Source organism: Mus caroli, unplaced genomic scaffold (genome assembly GCF_978045245.1).
Source record: "Mus caroli unplaced genomic scaffold, Mus_caroli_1 scaffold_5, whole genome shotgun sequence".
Classification (NCBI taxonomy): domain Eukaryota; kingdom Metazoa; phylum Chordata; class Mammalia; order Rodentia; family Muridae; genus Mus; species Mus caroli.
In genome coordinates, this window is record NW_028227260.1 from 66088145 (window position 1) to 66111441 (window position 23297).

Sequence of the window (23297 nt, forward strand, 5' to 3'; positions counted from 1 at the left end):
TGAAGGAATTGGGTGCCCAGAGATAGGGGGTAGGGTGGGGTAGAGTGAGGCGGGAATCAGGACAGGGAATGTGTCAATCTTACTCTTGATGCCAATATTATTCTAATATAGTTACTTCAGTGCCCAGCAGCTGAGATTCAAGAAGTTGAGTGGTGAGGGAAGATGCACTTCCTCCCGCTGCCACCTCAGTTTGCAGCCAAGGAGCTGCCAGGGCTGCCTTTTCTCTATCCTGCACCTGTTTCTAGACCAATGAGCTTGCTCCACTCATACAACTTCCATGGCAACCTTGTGGCTCATCTGTGACCCATACTAACCCCCAGTGACCCCTGTTCTTCTCTGTAATCACCCAGTGACACCTGTGAGAGCAAATCCAAGATTGCGCTCTCTAGTGGTCTTTACGTGTGTTGCCACCGTTTTTGTGGTGCCAGAATTTTCAGGCTATCTACTTGCCAAGCCTTGGAGCCTGAGCCCCAGTGAAGGGGTAAGGTAGGCTAGGTGTTTGCACGCTAAGCTCCATCTCTGGCCTCACCCCTGTAGACATGCTTGAGGAGGATGAAGGATGAAGGAATTGGGTGCCCAGAGAAAGGGGTGGAGTGGGGTAGGGTGAGGCGGGAATCAGGACAGGGAACGTGCAGATCTTATTTTTGATGCCAATATTATTCTAATATAGATTCCTCAGTGTCTAGCGGCTGAGAATGAAGAAGTTGAGTGGTGAGGGAAGATGCACTTCCTCCCGCTGCCACCTCAGTTTGCTGCCAAGGAGCTGCCAGGGCTGCCTTTTCTCTCCCCTGCACCTGTTTCTAGACCAATGAGCTTGTTCCCCTCATACAACCTCAGTTGCCACCTGTGGCTCCTCTGTGACCCATACTGACCCCCCAGTGACCCCTGTTCTTCCCTGTAAGCACCCAGTGATTCCCACTAGAGGAAAACCAAGATTGCGCTCTCTAGTGACCTTTACGTGGGTTTCCGCCATTTTTCTGGTGCCAGCATTTTCAGGCCACCTACTTGCCAAGCCCTGTTTGACCTCTCCAAAGTGCAGCAGGTCAGGGCTAAGGCCAGCGACTTGCTATCACTTGTCTCTCATCCCAGTACTGGGTAGACAGATGAATTTGGAGCCCCGAGTTTGAAGGTGCTTGCATGCTCTACAGAGAGAGTTCCAGAACAGCCAGGGCTGCACAGAGAAACTGTCTGGCTGTTGTATAGACAGAGTCGTGTAATAATAAAAATGGGGAGGCAGAGACATGAGGGTGCATGGGGCTTGCTTGCCCACTTAAGAAAATCAATGAGATCCAGGTTCAGGGAAATGGGGTGCCTCAAGAAACTTGGAGAGGGCCGGGAAGTGCTGGCTCAACCCTTTATTTCCAGCACTTGGGAAGGCAGAGGCATGCAGATTTCTGAATTCGAGGCCATTCTAGCATATATAGTTAGTTCCAGGACAGGCACCGCTACACAGAGAAACCAAAAAAATAAAAAAATAAAAAATAAAAAAGGTGGGTGAGTGGGTGTAGAGGGATAGAGTGATGGACTGAAAGTCAACCTCTGGCTCCATCAGAAATGTTCACACAGGGAAGTCTGCATACAGACACACACACACACACACACACACACACACACACACACACACCGACACACACTCCACTTTCCTCTGTTTGGCTTGATATCATGCACGTATGAATAGTTGTTACACAGGCCCTATACAGAACCTGATGTTTCATTTCTGTAGAGCAGTGATCCTGGATTATTGCCTAACTTCAGACTGACACTTGTAGGTTCTTAGGTTTCTGATGTTTCCTTTTCTTTTGTCATGTTTTCAAATTTATTTCAAGATTGACTGATTTGTTTGATGTGACTAGGTGGTTTAAATGCATATGTGTCTGTGCACTACATGTGTGCAGTTCCCTCAGAAGCCCATAGAGCTTGTTGGACCCTCTGGGATTCAATTTGTTGTAGATGGTTAGTAGTAGCCATGCCTGTGTTGGGAACCAAGCCCAGATCGTCCAGAACAGCAGCCTGTGCTCTTAGCTGCCTAGCCTTCTCTCTAGCCCATAAGCATTGAATTGAAAAATGGTCTTACTATGTAACTCTGGATGGTCTTCAATGCACTGTGATGCCCAGGCTGTAGTTTAATCTCAGCTGTCTTCATGCCTCAGCCTTCTGTGTGCTGGGATTATAGACAGGAGCCCCATGGCAAGCTCCCAGTGTTCTTTACTACACAGTGTTGAGCTCCATATTTGTACTCTCAGATGAGAAGACCAGGCCTGAGATGCAGAATTTGACATTGGGAGGCTCTGTTCTCTCTACTGATGGTGGTGGTGTTTGTTGGTTGGGGACGTCCTTAGTGATCCAGTGGAAGGGAAAGGACAGGAGTTACCCACCTTCTGCTGCCTTAATACCTCGGGCAAATCTGCTTTCATGTATGCCTGTTCTCACCTTATTTCCCAGGTGATTTCCAAGCACACTTCATTAAGAATGGTCATGTACTGCTTTACAATAAGAACAACAGTCTGTCCCCTTCATCTTCTTTAGCCTGAGAAGACACAGCTGATGACAAATACAGTGACCACTCCTTTATCTAAATCATGTACATGCATTGCTTTGTCTGTCTGGGTTCTTACAGGAGTTGAAGCCTCACCTTGCCTTTTCAGACTTTCAAGGACTTGCCTTCAAATGTCTTGGCATGTATCTTCTATGGCCTGTATCCCATTCCTAGGCAAACACAATATTGTGATCTCACCAAGAAAGTCTGTTAAACTCAAGTAGAATCTAGGTTGCCAGACAGTCCATATTTAAATTCTCTTACCTGTCCTGTTATATTTTCAGAGGCCAAATTTTACCCTACTCCCTCTTTGTTGTTTTTAATGGGATCTTCCTTAATGTTACAAAGAATTTTGCTCCTTGTGCACAGTAGCATCAAGTTTTTGATTATTTCTTAATCCTATTATCCTTCCATAATGCTACAATTAAGCATCAGTTTAGTTCAAGATAATCAGCTAACTTTTTTTTTCTTCATGTCTCCAGTTAAGTAAGTCTGTTTGAGAAGAAATTCAGACCAAGAATGGAAAGTGAGCCAAGTAGAAAAGCCATGGCTACATATGAACAATCTCTTCTTGGATTTTATCAAAATTTAGGCTCTGAAGATTCTGCTCTGGTATCCACACAAAAACATTTTTGGTACACTACAAATACTGTGTTGCTGGGTACGGCAGGTGCCTTTAATGCCAGCACTTGGAAGACAGAGGCAGAGGCAGGCCAATTTCTGAGTTCCAAGCCAGCCTGGTCTAAAAAGTGCATTCCAGGACAATCAGGGATATATAGAGAAACCCTATCTCGAAAAACAAACGAACAAACAAACAAACAAATCCTGAGTAAAAGTACATAATGGTCTATAACAACAACAAAAAAGTTGAGTTTGACAAAAACAAACAAGACAACACATAAGCTGGCCTAATGGTAAATGATCCATTTTTGGTCATCTGCTCAAGAGATGGCAAATTCTAGGCCTATTTAACATACTTAGTGAGTTCCTGGCTTGCAAGCTTCATGGAGAAATACTTTGTGCCTCAATGAAATCAACAGTGATGTGGATTGGGTTCTGAGTTACACTGCTTATCTTGTATGAGCTACAGCTCTGGAGTTGAAATACACAATCTCTCTGGTCCTTTAAAAATGTGTTTTTTCCAGAAAGAGGTGACAGCAACTGTTTGTGTGTATACAGTAGGCAGTACATTTTCCTGTAGTGTTTTCTAGTATTTTATAAGTAGTTATCATTTATTGTGCTCTCATTGTGAAGAATAACTCTTTCCCCAAGAGCTATTCATATTTTTCATGTGATTATGCCCTTTCAAACCCTCACCCCAAAATAAATTGTTACACCCTCAAGTCGTTTTTGTCAGTTATTTCAAAAAACTTACCAATAAAGTATACAGCAGGAAAACGCCCTTTTTCCTATTAGAATGCAAGCTATCCTCGTTTGAGACTGTACACTGAGAGACAGTGACTACCCAGCTCCCTAGCACAGACCCTGGGTTGCCTGGAACTTTTCTCCTCAGAATGTCTGAAGTCCAGCTCCAGCTCACACCCACACTGAGGGAGGGACTAGCTGGGTGTCCAGGGAAGACACACAGAGAGTCCAGTGAACTTAGGTCTTCAGTTAAGAGACGTGTGCCAGGATCCATAAGGGGGGGCAGGAGCTGGCATGGGTGGATTCTGTCACTAGACATTGGTTTTCTTCTAGCTAGGGGCTAGCATTCTCTCACCTCCACAGGTGGTTGTGTACCTTCCTCCTAATCCTTGGAGGTCAATTGTTCTGGGACCTAACACTGAACTGTGTACAAGTGCCTAACTACATGTAAACCTCATCCACAGAGCTGTCATGCTTGTTCACAGTGAACTCTTTCCAATCTGTAAAACACCAGGTACAGCTTAGATGAGCCTCACTGTCCCCCATCTTTCCAAATATGATGCATATGTGTGACAATGTACACTAAGAAATATTAAAACTATCTTAGGAAGCCAAAACACAATACTAAATATAAAATAATTGAATAATATACAAATTGTTTAAGCTCGAAACACATTTATTTATGAGCAACAGAAAATGATCTCAGTAGTATATATATATGTGTGTGTGTATACACACGTATATGTGCATATATTTACGTGAGTATATATGTATATGTATAAACACATATATATGCATATATATATGAATATGTATTAAATTTAAGAGTTATAGGAAGAATTCAAGTGGTACAGGAAAGTTTGTAACAATAATGTAGGAAATATATTTATGTATAAAATTCTCATTAAAATATTTCCAAAATATAAATATTTTTGTAAAATCAAATGTTTGAACTCTATGTGCTAATATAAAAATAATATGCTTCTATTTTTTTACTAATAAAGCTGTTAATGAAAAGATTGATTCTACAGACATTAGGAAATAGATTAAACAAGGTGCAATCCTGACATCTGTAGTCCTTGCAGTTATGAAGGCAAAGAGATGATAGATTGAATCCAGAGTTAAGACCAACCTAGGCAATAAAAGAAGCCCTATTGTCACATTAAACGTGCACGAAGAAGGTACTAGTTGATAAATTTTTCACAGTTAAAAATTATGTCTTTTATGTTATGATATTATATCTTAGTTATTGTTCTATCATCATGTCAAACCCACGACCAAGGCAACTTATAGAATCTAATTGGAGAGTTGCTTACAGTTTTAGAGGTTCGGTTGGTGTGTTAACATTAACATGGAGAATGTGTCAGGAGATAGCAAGCATGGTGCTAGAGCAGTAGCTGAGATCTCATATCCAGACTACGAATATTAAGCAGAGAAAGGGAGCCTGGGTCTGGCATGGGATTTTGAAACATCAAAGCCAGTTCCCCACCTCCATGGCCCGGTAACACATCTTCTCTAAAAAGGCCTTACCTACTAATTCTTCCTCAGTCCATCAACTGAGAACCAGACACTTAAAAATATATTATACCTCTAAGGTTCATATTCATTAAAACCACCATAGATTATAATATCATCACCTTATTTCTCTCCTTACTATCCATCCTCTCCTTGGTCCTTTTCAAATTCATGGCCTTTCTCTTTTCATTTTCCCAAAGAAATCAACATCCTTAGTAAAATAAACATATTTGTTAAGAGATCTAAACTGTGAAATGAATGAAGAAAAGTCAAATCTCTTTATGGAACTCTGTAACTATGAGTGTGTGTTTGTGTGTGTGTGTAGTGTCCAACAATACATATATAGAAAAGAGGTAAAGTGCTAGTGAAAAACACTTCTTAATATTTTATTTTGTGACAATTTCATGTGAGTACTGTGTTAACACTGTTGACTTGGGGGACCATGAAAAGTAGCTTTGTTGCCAGTTCAGCTAAGGCTCTAAACATCAGTGATCATGAAGGGATGGTAGGCCTGGTTCCTAGGTACCAGGTCCCTGCATTTCCCCATAGATTTATGGCCTTCACTCATGCAAGGAGAATGCCCCAAACCCCTCTGCCTGAGGTCACAATGGCTCAAGAATGGCCTCTATATTGATGAGGCCTGGAGACTTAGCCAATAAGCTTTCCTTCCCTGATACTCCTCCCTGTAAAGGTATTTAACCTCAGGACCGCCCTGAGAAATAGGGTTCAGTTTTACTCATCCAACGTTTCCCATGACAATAATCTCTTAAAACCATGGACTGCCTTCTTTCATCAGGATCCACAGTGGGGATTCATGTAGAAGCCTCTGCACTCCCAGCCACTACCATGACTAAGCAAAGCCCAAGCCCAAGACACTGCCAAGCCAAGAAATCACAAACAGGATAAACCCCCTCCTTTTCCCCCTCTGTGTCAGGCCAGATCCCCCCTGAGGGCAGGGGCCCTCTGCTCTCAGCTCTTCTGCTGCTCCCAGAGGCTCCTGGGTTTCTGAGATCCTGAGAACTAGATAGCCTGGTCTCCTTGCAGGCCTGGGGACACCTGAGCCAGCTCAAGCTGTCCTCTGCCTCAGCCTGTGCTTCCCCATCCCCTGAGTGATGTCCTCAGGGCTGCCCTGTGACCCAACACCTGCCAGGCTGGCGCCAGAGTTGGGTAAGCACAGTCAACTTCCCCTGGAGCAGCCGAGCTCTGAGGCAGAGCAAATGTGAGACCCCATAACCCTACATTGCCTTCTTCCTTTACAGTCCTCCTGTGTTGCTTTCATTCCTCATCAAATTCATTAATTTATCTTCTTTAAATACAGTTGTTTCATATGTATGTGTGTGCTCATGTAAGTCTATGCACACAACCTGCTGAGTTCATTTAGTTTGGCTCATATGTGTTTGTGTTTAGGCCCTGGAGAAAACCAATTTTCCCTCTCTCCACAACCATTAGTTATCTGTATCTCTTCTTCTAGGGGCAGAGCCTTGTAAAAATCCCCCTGCCCCACCATTCACATTCACATGTCAACCAGTGTTGCCATTTTTTATGTCTTGTTTACCAACCATACAATTGAGATTTTCTGTCACTCATAGAATACATTGTCTCACAATATACATCCCTCCCTAGTCCCCTGACTCTTCCAGTCTCTCCCTCCTCCACAATGTTCCCTAGGCCTTAGATGTTGGGGTTGTGTTATACATGTATCAATTAGGGCTGGCTACCCCACACTCCATTGTTCTTTATATTTTGACCAGTTATGGCTTTCTGTAATAGTCTTCATCTGCTGCAAAAGAAAATTCTTTGGTGAGGAGTCAGAGGTACTTATTTATGGATAAGAGGATCCGTATTTAGAATGAAGTTAGAAAGTATACAGGTTTAAGAAAGGGACAGTAATAGGTGCTCCTCTAGAGTTCATGGCTTCACCAGTTAGGAGGAGTGGTCAAGGTTTATAGTACAGAGCCTGTATTCCCACCTACTGAGTGGTTCTTACGTCCATTTAGAGACCTTGTCATTCTGGTCATTGTTGTGGTTCATCGACATTATAGCTGGGAGATAATTTTGATTGCTTATCTCCTTTGGCAACTTGCATAGCTCTTGCCAGTACTGCATGGGTTAGTCTTCAGGACAGAGACCTTATGTCAATTCTACCTCAATTCCTCCAAGTGCTCTGCCCAAAGTATATTGTCTAGTAGGGTCTTCCTTTTAACTTTGGGGAGGTAGCCAAGGCCAATGGACATTGTTAACTTACAGGCGATTCTACTAGACTCCTCCCACGGGACCTCAAAATGGCTTCCATCATAATCTGACTGACACAAGCTGGTTCTTCATGTGTGGACTACAGGGCTCTGCTCCCATCAGTCTGTCTGTTTGTCTACATGTTCACTTGTCTGCCTCTACCCCTTCTCTAAGTCCTTACCCTTCTTCCCTTCTCCCAACAAACCTCTTTGATACCAGATCTATTGCATGGTGGAATTATTTAGGGCCACACCTTGGCATGGGCCTGTCAGGTACCCCTCACCCCCATTTTTGCCTTCTCAATTCGGTTCCCCTAGGTTTCCTGGAATACAGGGTACCATGCTTGGGACTCATTTATACCTCATCCATTAGAACTGTGTCCAGCTACTCCTAGCCTCTTAATTTATCAAATCTGGCCTCAGTATACCACCCAACATGCATAAATTCTGCATTCTTTATTCCTTTCTGCCTGGTCTCCCTTCCCACACCACGTAAACGTCTCGTCTGTAAGTTTCAACATGTCAGGGCCAGGGGGAACCCCATCATCCCTCCAACAGCTGCTGCAAACCAAAATCACTCCTGACGTATGCACAGACCATCTGTTCAGGGATTTGATTCCATACTCTACCTGAAGTCCTATTCCTCCACGTGGCTCTGGCTCTTAGCCTCCCTACATGGGCTGTAGGCCCCACTTCCTCCTTCAGCAGCCCTGCACTAAGAATGCTCTCTCTTAGTTCTGCCAGTGTCTGACAAATACAAATAGGACAGAGCACAGGGTCCAATGAAGGAGCTAGAGAAAGGACCCAAGGAGCATAAGGGGTTTGTAGCCCCATAGGAGGAATAACAATATGAACTAACCAGTACCCCCAGAGCTCCCGGGAACTAACCCACCAACCATAGAGTACACATGGAGGGACTCATGACTCCAGCTACATATGTAGCAGAGGATGGCCTAGTCAGACATCAAAGGGAGGAGAGGCCCCTGGTCCTTTAAAGGTTTTATGAGGATAGCATTTGAAATGTAAATAAAGAAAATATCTAATAAAAAACAATGCTATCTCTCCCTTCATGTATTACAAATTGACACACCTGACTTCCAGATTCTCACTGCCACACATAAATGATTCCAAGATTTCTTTTTATGCAAATGCACTCTGCTCTACACTTAAGGGTTTACTACCCCGTTCTTAAAAGTCTTTTATCCTCGATATCTTTGCATTCTGCTCTGAAATGAAAAAAATAATATCATGAGAATGCTGTTAACTCTTATCTAAGAATTTATAAGTTGCTTGTCAGATATTCTTTAACACCTGTGTAATCTGCAACAGTATTTGTCTTTTTTCAGCTCTTCTTAAGTACATACATATGTTAGTAAATTCAACTCTGTGTGTGAGTTGGGTTTAACTCCATATGTGTATATTTGCATATAATTTGGATGCAACTCTTATTTTGTGTGTGTGTGTATGTGTGTGTATAAAATGTTAAGCCAGTGGAGGAATATAGATAGATAGATAGATAGATAGATAGATAGATAGATAGATAGATAGATAGATAGATACATGTCTTGCCACCTGCCATGTGACTTCCTCTTTTTAATATCACCATGTGGTATAAAGCAACAATTATAATACTTCTTAGTTGTTCAAATTACATCTGATTCTTCCTCCCAGTCCAATGTTCCCAGAAATACGACTCAGACTCAAAATATATTTACAAATGCCTTGCCCATATAGCTAAGCTCTTCTCTGACTAGAATCATAACATAAAATAATCCATTTATTTTGATCTACATTCTGTCATGTGTCTGGTTACCTACGGTAAGGTAGCATGCATCTGTCTTCTTACATTTCGCTGGGTGGATCTCCTCCCTGGCTCTAAGCCAGAATTCTTTCTGCCTTCTGGGTGTTCTGTCTTCTACTTTCTGCCTAAGCCATAGGCTATCAAATTTATTATTGATGGGTGCCATATCCATACAGACTAAGATATTCTCTCTACAATTCACTTTTTGAGTCCAATAAAGGGTTCTTTTCTCAAATATTAACTGAATACAATAAAAAAACAATGGAGATAACTATGAAAAGTATTGGGGCAGATTTACATTTATAATGTCCAGTCCATTTATATTTGTCAACTGAATGTAGTCTAACATTGATCCCATCTTGGCGAGTTTAGAGTTCGGTATCTAAATCATTTTCTATAGGAACTTGTACTACCATCCTAAAAACAACTTCTTAGCCCAGACTGTCTGACCGATCTTAAGTGAAGCAGGAATAATAAAGGATTTCCTTACACTGTCTTGGCACAGATTGGCAGTCAACTTCACTCTCTCTGTTTGTCTTTTATGAATACCATTTGGTCTACAGATGAATTTAGGTTGTTAGTTTGCCACGGTTGAAGCAACTTCACATGGAGGCTGTTGATGTTCACTATCTTCTTTGAAGTACAATGTGGGTACTGTCAGGAGCAAATGTGTCTCATAGTCAAAAGATGTTTTAATAAGGAAACAATTTTAAATGCCTTATTCTGTTGATCTCTGAGGTTCTTGAAGGCTATCTATCTAATATCTGAATTGTTACCTATCTAATATCTAAATTGTCAAACATTCTTTATTCTTATCTACTTACCATCTGAATAACCTTTAAAATGTTTTATTGAAATTAATTAAACTAGTATTTAAATATGACTATGAGTTTGGCTATCTCACAGTTAATTTTTATTTACTAATCATCCAAAATAATTCATAACTTGAATTTTTAGCACTCCTAAGAACTTACAATAGCATCTTTCAAAAGGATTTTTTCTATAACTTTATGTTGCATCTTTAAGAATTACATGAGTACAATACCTCAAACAAATGTTAAATATATATGGACATTACATGTATTAAAAATCAACTTAAATTTGTGTCTATATACAATAACTCACACAAATATATAAAAATAACCTTATTTCTGTATCAATATACAAAATTCTGTCCCAATATAACAAAATAGAACCTCAATTACACTTCAAAATACAAAGATTTCAACCAATGTAAGTTTATGGCTATAAAATATTTTTTGGGGGGGAGGAGAGAGAGCCATCTTGTATCCCGGGTCCCTCAGAGACCAGTCTGTGCAGGAAAGCCTGCAGACTGCAGAAGCAACATAGCTTCTGGGACAGGCCCCGTTTCAGGCCTTCATCTTCATCCAGGAAGCAGATCTGAGCTCCAGACATCTGAGCTCCTTCCCCGCCCAAGGAGAAGTGGCCACCAGGGAGGGCTCTGACCACTGGAGCAGGTGAGAGAGCTATCTTGTATCCTGTGTCCCTCAGAGAACAGTCTGCACAGGAGAGCCTGTGGACTGCAAAAGTAACATAGCTTCTGGGACAGGCCCCATTTTGGGCCTTCATCTTCATCCAGGAAGCAGATCTGAGCTCCAGACATCTGCCCTCCTTCCCCAACAGAGGAGAGGTGGCCTGCAAAGAGTCCTCTGACCACTGAGATTCAGGAGAGAGTTAAGATGTTAAGAATTACAATGTCTTCTTGGTGGATTTTCTTTTCTTTGACGATTATGCCGTTTCCCTGCCTATATGTATGACTTTATTTTGCGTTTGCAGTGTGTTTTGTCAGATACTAACAGGGCTTCACCATTTCCCCTACCCACTGGCAGTAAACCTGGGGGTACCAAAAGAAATGAAATTGGTATGTGCACATGTTTCTTTTGTAGGATTTGGAAAACTAAATTTGCACATATTATCATTGATTCTTGTTCAGGGCTTCATTGGGCAACTGCTTTGATTTTTGAAATGGCTGCTTTTGTAATTACACATTTCCTGGAAGGCTATTATAGGTATACTTGTTCATATCAAGACTTTTACTGCCCTCATACAATTCTCCAACAAAATTAAACCGTTCTTTACATCTATTAATATATAATATATTATTGCATGTTATAGTATATAGTAATTACAAGTATACCACACAATCCTACAAGTACTAGCAATTGAAGCAATATCTAATCATACCTGAACAGTTCTTTGTATACTATAATATATAAGATATTATTGCATATTATAGTATAGAGCAATTACGAGTAAACCCTTGCTACTAACCCCCAAAATTCTTATTTCATTGAAGATGTCCCACTTACAATTACCTGTTATACACAGCACAATTAATTGCTTAAAACAAAAATGTGGTGAGAATTATGGGATTATGGGTTCTTTAAAATTACAGAAATATTACAAGAATATGTTTTTTGTTTTAATCCCATGTATGGGATATGCGGCTGGTTTAGATTGTCCACAGCAACTGACTATGATATGCATCCTGCCTAGGGGTGTGATTTTGCCAGCTTCAGATAGTTTCTGTGACTGTCTGATGCTTGGAATTCTGGGAATTGTGAGAGAGAATATAAATGCTACGGCCCTGAGAAAGGTGGTGGCTTGTTCGTGGATATTTGGTTGTTGGTTGTTGGTTGTTGTTGGTCATGGTTTGTTAAGTAGTCATACACAAAGAAAAATCCAACAACAAGAAGAAAGTAGATTTCCTGGAGGTGAAGATCAAACTTGCCCCAAGAAACTTGACCCTCTCAATCAATAGGGAGTAGTCTAAGAATAACGTTGCCCTCTGTCTAATTTCTGACATTTTTCAGGGATCTCTTTCCTATTCTCTCTACCTTTTCTTCTCTGTTATCTACTATTAGGGGTTGCAATTGTGGAAGAAAAAGTGCAGAGAGAAGGGTAGAAGACAGAACACACAAAGTAGCCAAGTCTAGCTACAACATACCTCTCTATTTTACTTCCTACATTTCTAGAAAAAGAAACCCTATCTTTCAGCACAGATGTGTGGTCCTCTGGTTATTACAATCTTTACATCATATGCTCTGTTATGTTGTGTCATAGATGTATAAATTGAGGACTGGAATCCCAGAGTCACTTGTTGTCTGCATTTTTATCTAGTTTAGCATGTAAGGCCTGCACAATAGAAGGGGATTCATGCCTGATCATGTAAATTTAGACAACTTAGCCTTGAATGGTGAAGTTCATAGATCTTCGAGGAGAACCTATATAATTGTCACATTTTTAAACTAGTAGTGTTTACAAACACATTCTAAATATGCATCCTTAAACCTATGCACAGATAAGTGGAACTTCTCTCCTATGAACAAAGAACCTTCTTTTTCATGAGAGAGAGAGACCATTGTTAAAGTAACTTTTAATGGAGGACACAGTGTTATGCAGTGTTATAATCTTTGGGGCAATTCAGAATGTCATGTTTCTACAAGGGATCAGAGGTAGTTTCAATTCCTTTGACCAGGAGTAAATAGCTGTTCTCCAATAGGCTTCAACAAAGCCCTGATGTCTATCCCCAATGTTCTCCAAGACCACTGTAATATTATCCCTTCAAAAGTCCCTAAAATCATCTAAAAGATTAACTTAACTTAGAGACTAGATACAAGCCATTTGCACCATGCTTGGTTAGAAAGCCAATTTAAAATCAGGACTGATGCCTAGATTGACTAGAGTTTCTGCCATCTCTCCATGTCCAGAGAGTGGTTGGATATATAGGAAAAGAGATGGAATCCAAGCAACCAAACAAACAAACCAACCAGACCTTTTTTCTGGCATTCCTGGCAGGAGAACCAAGAATTATTCATGCTTCTGCCTAAGGACAAAGCTGAGACTTTGAACTTTCAGTATCCCTGTTTCTGAACTACATGGTCAGTTTCTGTATCCAGTCTTCACTACCTCCTGGCTGAGGGCTCACTTCCTGTTACAGTAATGGATAAGAGAGACTTTCAGGCTCTTGTGTGCTGAAACAAAGAACTGGACCAGAGACACATGGATAGTGAAATAAATAATGTTTATTAATAAAGAGACATGCATTCCTGAGAAAGGAAGTGGTCTATAAAGATGTTCTAATACTCAACAGCGTCAGGTCCCAGGTATTAGGCTTCTTATATGTGATTTACAAATCACCAGCCATTCCCCACATTTGTATAACCTGCATCCTTCTATCCAGGTATATGCTCTGTTTCCTTACTTATAGCCCTGGTTGGGAGGTAGTTCTAGGCTTTTTCTGGTAACTGGCTAATTTCATGTTTATCTTAGTATCTCTTTTGCTTTTTCCTGTCCACGTGCCACAAAATCATAGTTCTCTTACATGGCTAAAGTAAGTGCTGGTAGAGTTTGGAGAAAGAGACACGGATGGGATAAAATACATATATCTTTGATACCTAAACTGTGGGACCATGAAAGGCAGCCTGTTTTCTGGTTGAGCTATGTTTAAACTCCAGAGACCCAGCAGGTGTTCCTGCAAGGGATGGAAGGAGTTTGCCATGTCCCCAGTCATCAGGCTCCTGACACAAGACCTCAGCTCCATAATTCTGTGACCATCAGTCCCACAGGGCAAGGCCCCAAGCTCCTGGTATCCTGTCTGGATTCCACCCCCACGGTTACCTGGCAACACCCACGTAGGCCTGACCAATTATAAAAGGGGCTGCTTGACCCCCTCCTCCCTCTCTTACTCTTGCTTCTCTCTCTTGTCCTCTTGCTTCCCCTCTGTCTGAATTCCCTTCCCCCCTCTCTCCACGTGTCCATGGCCTGCCTCTTCTTCTCTACTCTCTCCAACTCAATGACTTTCTCTGCCTATAGGACTCTCTTAGCTCTCATTCCCTAACATCATGCCCCCCTGAAAAAAGGGGGTACTGTTTCACTCATCACACCTCTTCGCCATAACAGTAAATGCTTTAAAACCATGGACTGCCTCTTCACATCGGAATCCACCTTGCTGGAGCAATGGAGCAGCTTTTCCTATGAAGAGCTGTGTCTACTCTCCTCGGGAGGACTCTCGGCATTCTCACCCACAGTCTCCAGCAAGCCAAGCATTTTTACAAGTATGATTACATATTGCTTCAATTGCTTATACTTTTAGGATTGTGTGGTATAATTATAATTACTTTAAACTATGATATGCAATAATATATATTATTATGTAATAAATGATACATACGATATATGATATATAACATAATTATCATCACCATCATCATAAAAAAAAGACAATCACCAAGAGGACATTGTAATTCTTATCATTTTTACACCAAACAGAAGGGCAGTCAATCTGTAAAAGAAATGCTTCAATGGGTTAAATCACATGTTGGCCCTCACACCCTGAGTTTGGGAGACTTGAATACCCCATTCTCTTTTTTTTTTTTTTTTTTTGGTTTTTTGAGACAGGGTTTCTCTGTATAGCCCTGGCTGTCCTGGAACTCACTTTGTAGACCAGGCTGGCCTCGAACTCAGAAATCCGACTGCCTCTGCCTCCCGAGTGGTGGGATTAAAGGTGTGCGCCACCACGCCCAGCTGAATACCCCATTCTCAACAACAGACAGATCATACAGACAGAAACTAAAGAGAGAAATGTTGGATCTATCTGATGTTATAAATCAAAAGGACCTATGATATAAAAAGGATATCCTCAGATCATTATATCCAAACACAAAATAATACGCCTTCTCCTCAGCAGATCACGGAACTTTCTCCAAAACTGACACTATACTGGAACACCAAGCAAGACTCAACAGATACAAGAAAATGGAAATAACACCCTGCATCCTATCTGATCACCACCGGTATCAACAGAAACAACATAAAGCTTACAAACTTGTGGAAATGGAACAACTCTCTACTGGGTGAAAAATGGGTCAAGGCAGAAAGGAAGAAAGAAAACAAAGACTTTCTAGAACTGAATGAGAATGAATAACCAGCATACCCAACCTAATGGGACACATTGAGAGTGGTTCTAAGAGGCAAGTTCATGGCTTTAAGTACCTACATTAAAAAGCAAAACAGGTGTAGGAACATGGGTGAGATCTTACACCTGAAAATAGATTGAGAAAGAAATCAGAGAATCCACACACATAGAACCTTTACCCATAATTTCTAGTGCCTTTGGTACAGGAAGGTACTCTCCATGACACCAAAGGAGAAACGTAAACACTAACCCGCCACAGACCCTTTGATCTGTAAGAGTAACCTGCCTGCAAGATACACTAGGGCAATGGTGGCACAGAGCTTGTGGAAGTAACCAACCAATATCTGATTTGACTTAAGACTGACTCCTTGAGATGGAACCCATAAGGACACTGCTTGGATGAAAAGAGCCTGAGATTAGATAGCCTAGGGACCTAGGGGAAAACCAAATACTATTGCCGTGTTTGTGTGTGTGTGTGTGTGTGTGTGTGTGTGTGTGTGTGTGTGTGTGTGTACGGACTCCTAGTGACATTTAGCTATACTCATAGGTGAGTGAGTTCCTTGTCTATCCTCAGAGAAGCTTCCTCCTGCAGCAAATGGGAACAAGTACAGAGACCCACATCTAGACATTATCCACAGCATGAGAGACCCTGGACACTCAGATCTAAATGGGCTGTCTTTATCTATTTCCTCCTTTTAGAGCTCAGGGCACTGTGTTTAAAAGGAGGCAAAAAGAGTGTAAGAGCCAGAGGTACTGTAGACACCAAGAAAACAAGGTCCTCTGAACCAACATGATTCTTCAAAAACCCTCAATTGGGGCTGCATAGGCAAAATGTTGAGTTGGAAATATGTGCTTTATATAGTCGTTTGGAATTGATTAATGAACTGTACTTAACAAGATAAAAGTACCACTAAAGTGAAACTTTTGCTTTACAAAATAATTGATGCTGGTCAGATGGGGTTGAAAAAGCACCTGTGACCAAGGGGACCAGCCTCACAGAGGTGAAATCTTCTGGGATTATTTCCTCAGGGCCAGCTCACCGAGCTGTGATCCAGAGGATGCCAAGGCTAAATTTCATGCTGACAGTCCAGCTTGGTAAGGTGTAAGAGTCTCCATTGTGGTACATGTTTTGAAGTCATGAAGAAGTGAGGTAACGTGGTTAAGGCTTGGAACATGTGGCAGGGTCAGAGCCCCAGAAGAGAGACCACCGGGGAAGGTGTAGCCAGTTACAATGAAGACCTGGGCAGTGCCTCCTACCAATGCTTTATTATTTGTTCAAATAGACAAGCCTAGACACGAGTTAAACCTCTCCACATACAAGTAGAGGGGTGCCTGGGCACATATGCAATCACAAAACAAATGCAAACAATGGGATACTAACCCACTCAGAGTCCCACCAAATGGACTGGTCACATTAAATTGCACAGTGCTATCCACAGAAGATACATTAAATACATCAGCTTCCAAAGGAATAAGGGATGGGGGTACAAGAACATCCTATGCAAGCTAAGGATCAGATCTACATTATGAGAAGAGTCTGAAAGCTTATTAAACGCCCGAAGGCTTACAAAGCACATTTAAGCATTTCAGACAGGAACCACACAGAACATCAACTACTCAGTGCTTGAAGAAGTCTGCACCCCAACCTCTGGGCCCTTAAGTCCAAGAAGAAGGTGCACTCCTGATGCTCAACAGGAAGTGAAGTGGAGCTGGCCAGTGGATCTGAATCAAACGGATGGGCTGGGAGGCTTCACTGCTCCAAATTCAAGCAAGACCTGAAGGCAGAAAGGATGGTATGAGGACCACCTAATGACCACGAGTCCCTTTCCCAACTCTCCCCCATGTCTTTGTCTCCCACAAGTGAACATGTGTCACTGAGACCAATGGACAGACCTATTCCTGTCTGAATTCCTTGCCACCAGCCTCACTTACACTCATTCCTCTATCATGCACACAAACCTACTGTGGTGAAGCTCAGGATCTCTCAATATATCCTTCCTGATTTCAAGAAAGTTCCTTGAACTTTCACTACCTGCTCCTCCCAGCCTAGTCCCACACTGTGGGGTGGGGTTGGGGGCGTGCCCCTGTGCTGTCTTCTGTGTGCGCAGACACCAGTGTTTGTGAGTATTTGCAGGAATGTGAAAGTCAGAAGACAACCTCAGGTGTCAGTCTTTCCCTTCTTGTTTGAGTGCTGTTTGAGCCCTGTTTGAGAGCTCTAAAAGAAACATGATGGTTTGCCTGTGGATATCAAAACCTTTAAATATTTTCTGTCTGTCGCTCCTAACCATGTTGTAAAATGTTTGTTTGACATAAAAACTACTGTTTGAGCTGTGGACATGAGGCTTGTGAAAAAATTGCCAGATGAATTTTGGTTTGGGATTTGGACAGTTGTTCTAACAATTTCGGAAATGACCCTGAGCATACTTCTGCCATCTGGTACTGTGTATTTATTTGGAGCAGCACCATCAGAACTGGAAGTATAAACAAAAGGACAGCTCAACCCTGAGAAACAAGAAAGATGCTGTATGGTCCTCAGTGTCAAACCTTTAGTCAAGTTCTAACTCTTGCAGTAAAAACAAACAAACAAACACACCCTGTTCGTTGTCATGCACATTTTTCATCTTTAATAAATGGTAGAGTTACATGTATACGAAAGACTTGTATTAAAGTAAGTTTCTTTATACTTTATTATCTGAACATGTTTTGCTTGTATACCTAACTATTGCCTATGTGCCTACGTACTGGAGTCCTGTAAACGTCTCTCAGATGGAAAGGGGTTCTGAGACAGGAAACATTAAGAAGCCCTGGCCTAGGATTCGTCTCCCGCCCTTGCCAGACCCCTGTGATCAGCCACCTCCCCAGCTTCATTCTGCCTATTGTGTTCCAGCAGTTCTTTCTAGGGTGGCTTCCTCTTTTATACCCTAAGCCCTGTCTCTGTGCACAACCAGGTCCAGCATTGCTGCCCAGACACACTAGAAGTTTAATTCCCTCCTCAGGTCATAAACACTTGCCCTGGGTCATTTGAGATCTTGTCGCAAAATACACCTCATGAGAGAATCCAGGCTGCACATCTGAATTGAAATTCCCCTAAGGTCGGGCTCTAAACCCCATTCTAAATCTCTGTGTCTTCCCCAGACCATCACAGTGTGTGGTGGGTTGGCCAGATCCTACTTGTATTCTAATGCTTGTATTGGGCCTCCAAGACCTGGTTGTCCCAGAGAGGAGAGAATCTGCATGTAGAACCAAATGACACTGTGTGACCTTGTCCCCAAGTTATTTCTGATTGGCAAATGAAGATGCCATGCCGACAGATAATAGCTGGGCAGAAGAGACATAGGTGGGGTTTAGGATTCCTGGACTTGGGAGCTGGAGGAGAACCATGAGGGGGAGAAGAAGGTGAAGGAGGAAGGAGAAGCTGTTATGCGTTACGAGTGAGTGTCATGAAATTGTGACCATGAGGGCTGGTCAATTGGAGCTAGAGCAGCCCAGATAAAACAGTAATAACTCGGGGTTATCGACAGGACAGGAAATTAGACTCTAATAGGGTAGGGGGTAGATATCTGTCCAACTCTTATGCTGTTTAAGGCTTCTTTCTTAAATATAAAGGTTGTGTGTGTCTTCTGTCTGGGAACTAAATGGTCAAAGGCAGAGTTTGAACTCCACAACAATAGTGTGCAATAGACTGGGAACACGGGGCTGGGTGGGGAATCAGGGTGCCCGGTTCTATTTCTTGCACTTGATATGCAGCCTGCCCTAGAGCACATCCCTGTAACTCCCCAGGGACCTCAGACTCCTTCTCTTTTGATGCCACAGCGACTAGCCAATTACTGCTAGGCACAAAAGTTGAGATGCTTAGCATTCTCTGAATAAACCTCCAAGGGCCCTCTCTGAAGTCAGCCTCAGAAGACTGGTGTACCCAGTCCGGAAGTCATTCCAAGCACAAAGTAGCCCCATGTACCAGGCCATGACCAACTTACCACAGAGCTTCCCATCTCCCAACTATCTCCATCCCTTGCTCCTTTCCAAGAAGCCAGCTACCTGTTTAGCTGTGGGTCTGGTGCCAGGTCCAAGAAGAGTTCTTTAGAGTCATCAGGGCCTCAGCAGCCTCCAGTATTTCCTGATACTCTAAAGTGGCTGGAACTGAGGCCTGGTCAGAGGTACTGGAGCCCTGAAAAGAAACAGGTGTGAGGAGACCAGGAGCTGTGCATCCAACACCTCTTCTCTGAAACACAAAAGCCGCTCAGGACCCAGTGGCCTCCAGGTCCCACTCTCAGTGACCCGACGGTCTGCCCTACACATCAACTTAGCTCCTCCCACCCACGTTTCCAGAACCCTCCTGCTTCTCTGCAGGGACCTGTGACTCCAGTAGATGGTGGTGATCAGTGGAGGTACAAGGCAGGAGGACCGTACTTGAGCATCTGGAAATAAGAGGTAGTAAGGGAATTAAACACTTGGGTGGGTAGGTAGCATCTGATCTACAGAGGGAGACTGACAGGGTTTTGCAATACCAGAAGGTGGGCATTCAAAGGACTGTGGAGACCTTAGACCCTGTGGCTTGAACATGCCCCTTGTCCCGCAGATTCTGTTTACCTTTGAACAACCCCCTCCCCCCAACACAACTTTCATCCTAAGAAATTAATCCATACAAGCTTTTGTTTTTCTTTTTAATTCTGTTTACCTTTGAACAACCCCCTCCCCCCAACACAACTTTCTTCCTAAGAAATTAATCCATACAAGCTTTTGTTTTTCTTTTTAATTCTCTCCCAGATATGCAGTGAAGAATGTATTGGGGAACCATGGGTGTCTGCATTTTAATATACTGCAAAGTCCCTAAAGAGATACAGTGGCCTTCCATTTCGAGGGACTGCTTCTTGCCAGCACTTTGCCAGGCCACCACGGATCATAAGGGACAAGGCCGGAGCACTTTTAGGAGACTTTCTTTGTTGGCCTCTGGACTTTGCTCTGGGCCTCCCTGGCCCTGTCCACCATGACCCTAGGATTCATCAGCACCCTCCCATTACACTCATCTGCTGTGTGTAGAGAAACAGTGCCCACGTGTTGAAGGCCCACTATGTGGCAGCAGGCCTTTGTGCTAGTGCCTTTAACAACGTTCGAGGTATAGAGTGCTCTTGCCAAAATGACCTCTAAAAAATGGATACTTGACAAAAATAAAGTCACGTGTACCAAGTCTCTGGAGTGGGAGTGGCCAAAGCTGGAGAGGCCCTCTGTCCTTGCCCCTCAGTCTGACCTGCTGCCTTCTCCTTCCACCTCCCCTTGTCCTCCTCCCTCCCAACATCCCCCTCCTCCTTCTCCTATGCCAGTAAGTCCATGTCCAGACTCACAGAGCCACAAGACACAGTCAACTGCAAGGTCCCTTTCTACTCACGGGTTGGACACAGCAAAAGCCCCATGAAGATCCGTGGAAGGAAGAGCCACCAACTGCTGCTCTGGGGGCACTGACATGTAAGGCAGAGGTGAACGTGCTGGGGGCCAGCAATACACTTGAGACCCGTGGGTGCTCTCCTGAGGAGACGGAGAGCAAAGGTAGGGGATTGGCTTCCAGGCCGGCCCAGGATGAGAGGAGGGATGAGCAAATGCTAGTCTGATGGCAGGAATCTAGAATGTCAGGGCTCTGAAGACCTCTCCAGACTCCCTCCCCTCCAGTCTTGGGCTCAACTGCTGCTGAGAAGACTTAGGCTCAAGAGGAAGTGCCATTTGCCAATGTCAGCACAAGGCAATGCACTGACCTGTCAGAGGCGAGAGCCCTGATTTGCAGACACAGTTAAAAGGGGTCTTGACTGTAACTGGTGGGAGCCTCCCACTCTAGCAACAGATTCTCCTCACCTCCTGGGGGCTTGCTGGAGGCAGGTCTTCAGGCTTGGACACAGGCTTCTCCTTTGCAGCTGTAAAAGACCAAGAATCCTTTCCCACTCGGCCGCTCAACAACCTCATCTGAAGACACTCAACACCATTCTGAGGACTTCCCACCTTAAACCTTTCTGAATGCACCCCTTCCCAGATCTCTGCCTCCTGCAAACAAGTGCTGTCTACCATTGATAGGATGCTTTGAGTTTTATTTTACCCCCTACCTGGGCCCACAGAGGTCCAGGCTACCCTGGCCCATGGTCCCACTGCAATTCTGTGGCAGAGCTGGTCACAGGGTTACTCATGCCCTGCTTCTCTCCAACCAAACTCAGGCTCCCTCCCCAGCCAGTGACACTCACGGCGACCTCTTCCTTTGGTAGGGGTCTTCTTGGCCTGATTGCAGGGTTTGCGGGGGAGAGTTGTTCTTGGTAGTTGAATATGGCGTCTCTTTCCGCGTGCACTATACCCCTTTTTCTCAGAACCCACAGCCAGCAGGGCCTCGCCATGGTCCCTTCAATAGGGGTTTGAAGGACTCCTGCTAATCATGTGCAAAGGGGACCTGACCCCCTCACCCTCCAGGACACCATACTCAAAAGGATGCAGCCCAACTGGGACACCAACAGACCCAGAGAGCAGGAAGAATGGGTTTCCAACCTGACTTGGGTCCTGGTGCCACAACTGTGGCCTCTGCCAGGGTGATTTGCACGTCCTCTGAGGATAGGTTCCATTGCAGGTGCTGCTGCTCCAGTCTTGTTCCCCATATTACATTCTGAGGTGGAGGTGGAGGCCCCGCAGGAAACAGCTACTTTGTCTTTTGGTCCCATGGTTCTTAGGCTGAGAGCAGAAACAACACTGTATCCCCATGGCCCTAAATAACTAAGTCTTCTTTCCTGAGCATGACCAAAGGAATGAACCAAAACAAAGAACAAACAAACAAAAACCTAAACAAACAGAAACAAAACAATAAAACAGATACCAAACAAACAATAACAAAATAATAAAACAAAAACAAAATTAAAAAAAAAAACCAAAACCCAAGGAAACAAACAAAGCAAAAACAACCCCTTGCCGGACACCAAATAAAACAAGCAAGCAAACAAGCAAAGAAAACCATCTCTGGGAATGAGAATTTTCTCCAACATGATCACCACCAGCATCAGTTTATCCTCTCCTGGTTTTCTTCTGCCTGCATCTCCCATTTGTACTCACATAGTCTCAGGCTTCCTCCTGTTGTCTCAATCACCCAGCACCTCCCACCAACCAGGTCTTGGCACCAGCTCCATTACCCAATCGATCTGCTCACACTCACTCCACACATCCCATTTCCAGGAGGAATACACCAGCATCCTCAAGCCTGCCTGGACAATCACGAGAAAGCCTGGACACTGGAAGACAACCTACTTCCTCGTGCCTCGCATTCTTTCACTCCCCACATGGGAAAAAATCATATGCACCAAGCACTCAGTAGTCTCAGGGACACCCGGTGCTCAGTTTGTCCTTTCACCCTTCATTCAAGTTTTCCTCACACCACAGACTTAATTATTCCCTTGCTCTGCCTTTCCACCGATTTCCTTTGTGTTCCCTACCCGCTAGCCTCCCCTCCCCACCCAGGAAACCATATTGTTCTTCTGAAGGCAGTGGATACTGGAATCATACCTAAAAACCTTCTACCCGGGAACCTGGGGTAGGGAGACCACAACTGAGGCCAACAGGGGCTAACTAGTGACAAGATGGGCTTCCGACAAGCAGTTTGCTCATGAGATCCATCCAGATTTCTCTCAGTCATCTTTTTTTAATATTTCAGACTTTCACTCTTCTTCTTCTTCTACCGTTTCCTCCCTTCCCAGCTTTCTACACCTGACAGATGTTTGTTGACACCCATGTGGAATGGTGGCCCCTGACCTAGCCCAAAGACAGACTATCCTGTGGACTCAGCTTTCTGTCGCCTCACATGGCCCTTTTCTTTCATCCAACCCCCACATCTACTCCCGACTTGTCCACCCATCTTCCAGAGTCATCGCAACCCTGTGACTGTTGGCCCTGGGA

At 43.4% G+C, this 23297-nt stretch overlaps 1 protein-coding gene across 1 annotated transcript; it reads right to left on the reverse strand.

Moving 5' to 3' along the window:
• Positions 1-19428: 19428 nt before the first annotated feature.
• LOC147004627 (uncharacterized) lies at positions 19429-22075 on the reverse strand. Its single transcript, XM_085837641.1, has 6 exons — positions 21906-22075; positions 21611-21762; positions 21231-21289; positions 20773-20909; positions 19741-19804; positions 19429-19554 (listed from the first exon to the last, which is right to left on the reverse strand). Exons 1-6 carry the CDS (start codon positions 22073-22075, stop codon positions 19429-19431), a joined length of 708 nt encoding a protein of 235 aa, XP_085693767.1.
• Positions 22076-23297: the final 1222 nt, after the last annotated feature.

What these genes read in the sequence shown, in the direction of transcription:
- LOC147004627 (XM_085837641.1), bottom strand. Translation starts at nt 22,075, where the DNA reads ATGGGACCAAAAGACAAAGTAGCTGTTTCCTGCGGGGCCTCCACCTCC. An exon ending in GGCACCAGGACCCAAGTCAG is followed by an intron (nt 21,763 to 21,905) that starts GTTGGAAACCCA and finishes CCCCTATTGAAG; the next exon opens with GGACCATGGCGAGGCCCTGC. An exon ending in ACCATCTACTGGAGTCACAG is followed by an intron (nt 19,555 to 19,740) that starts GTCCCTGCAGAG and finishes GTTTCTTTTCAG; the next exon opens with GGCTCCAGTACCTCTGACCA.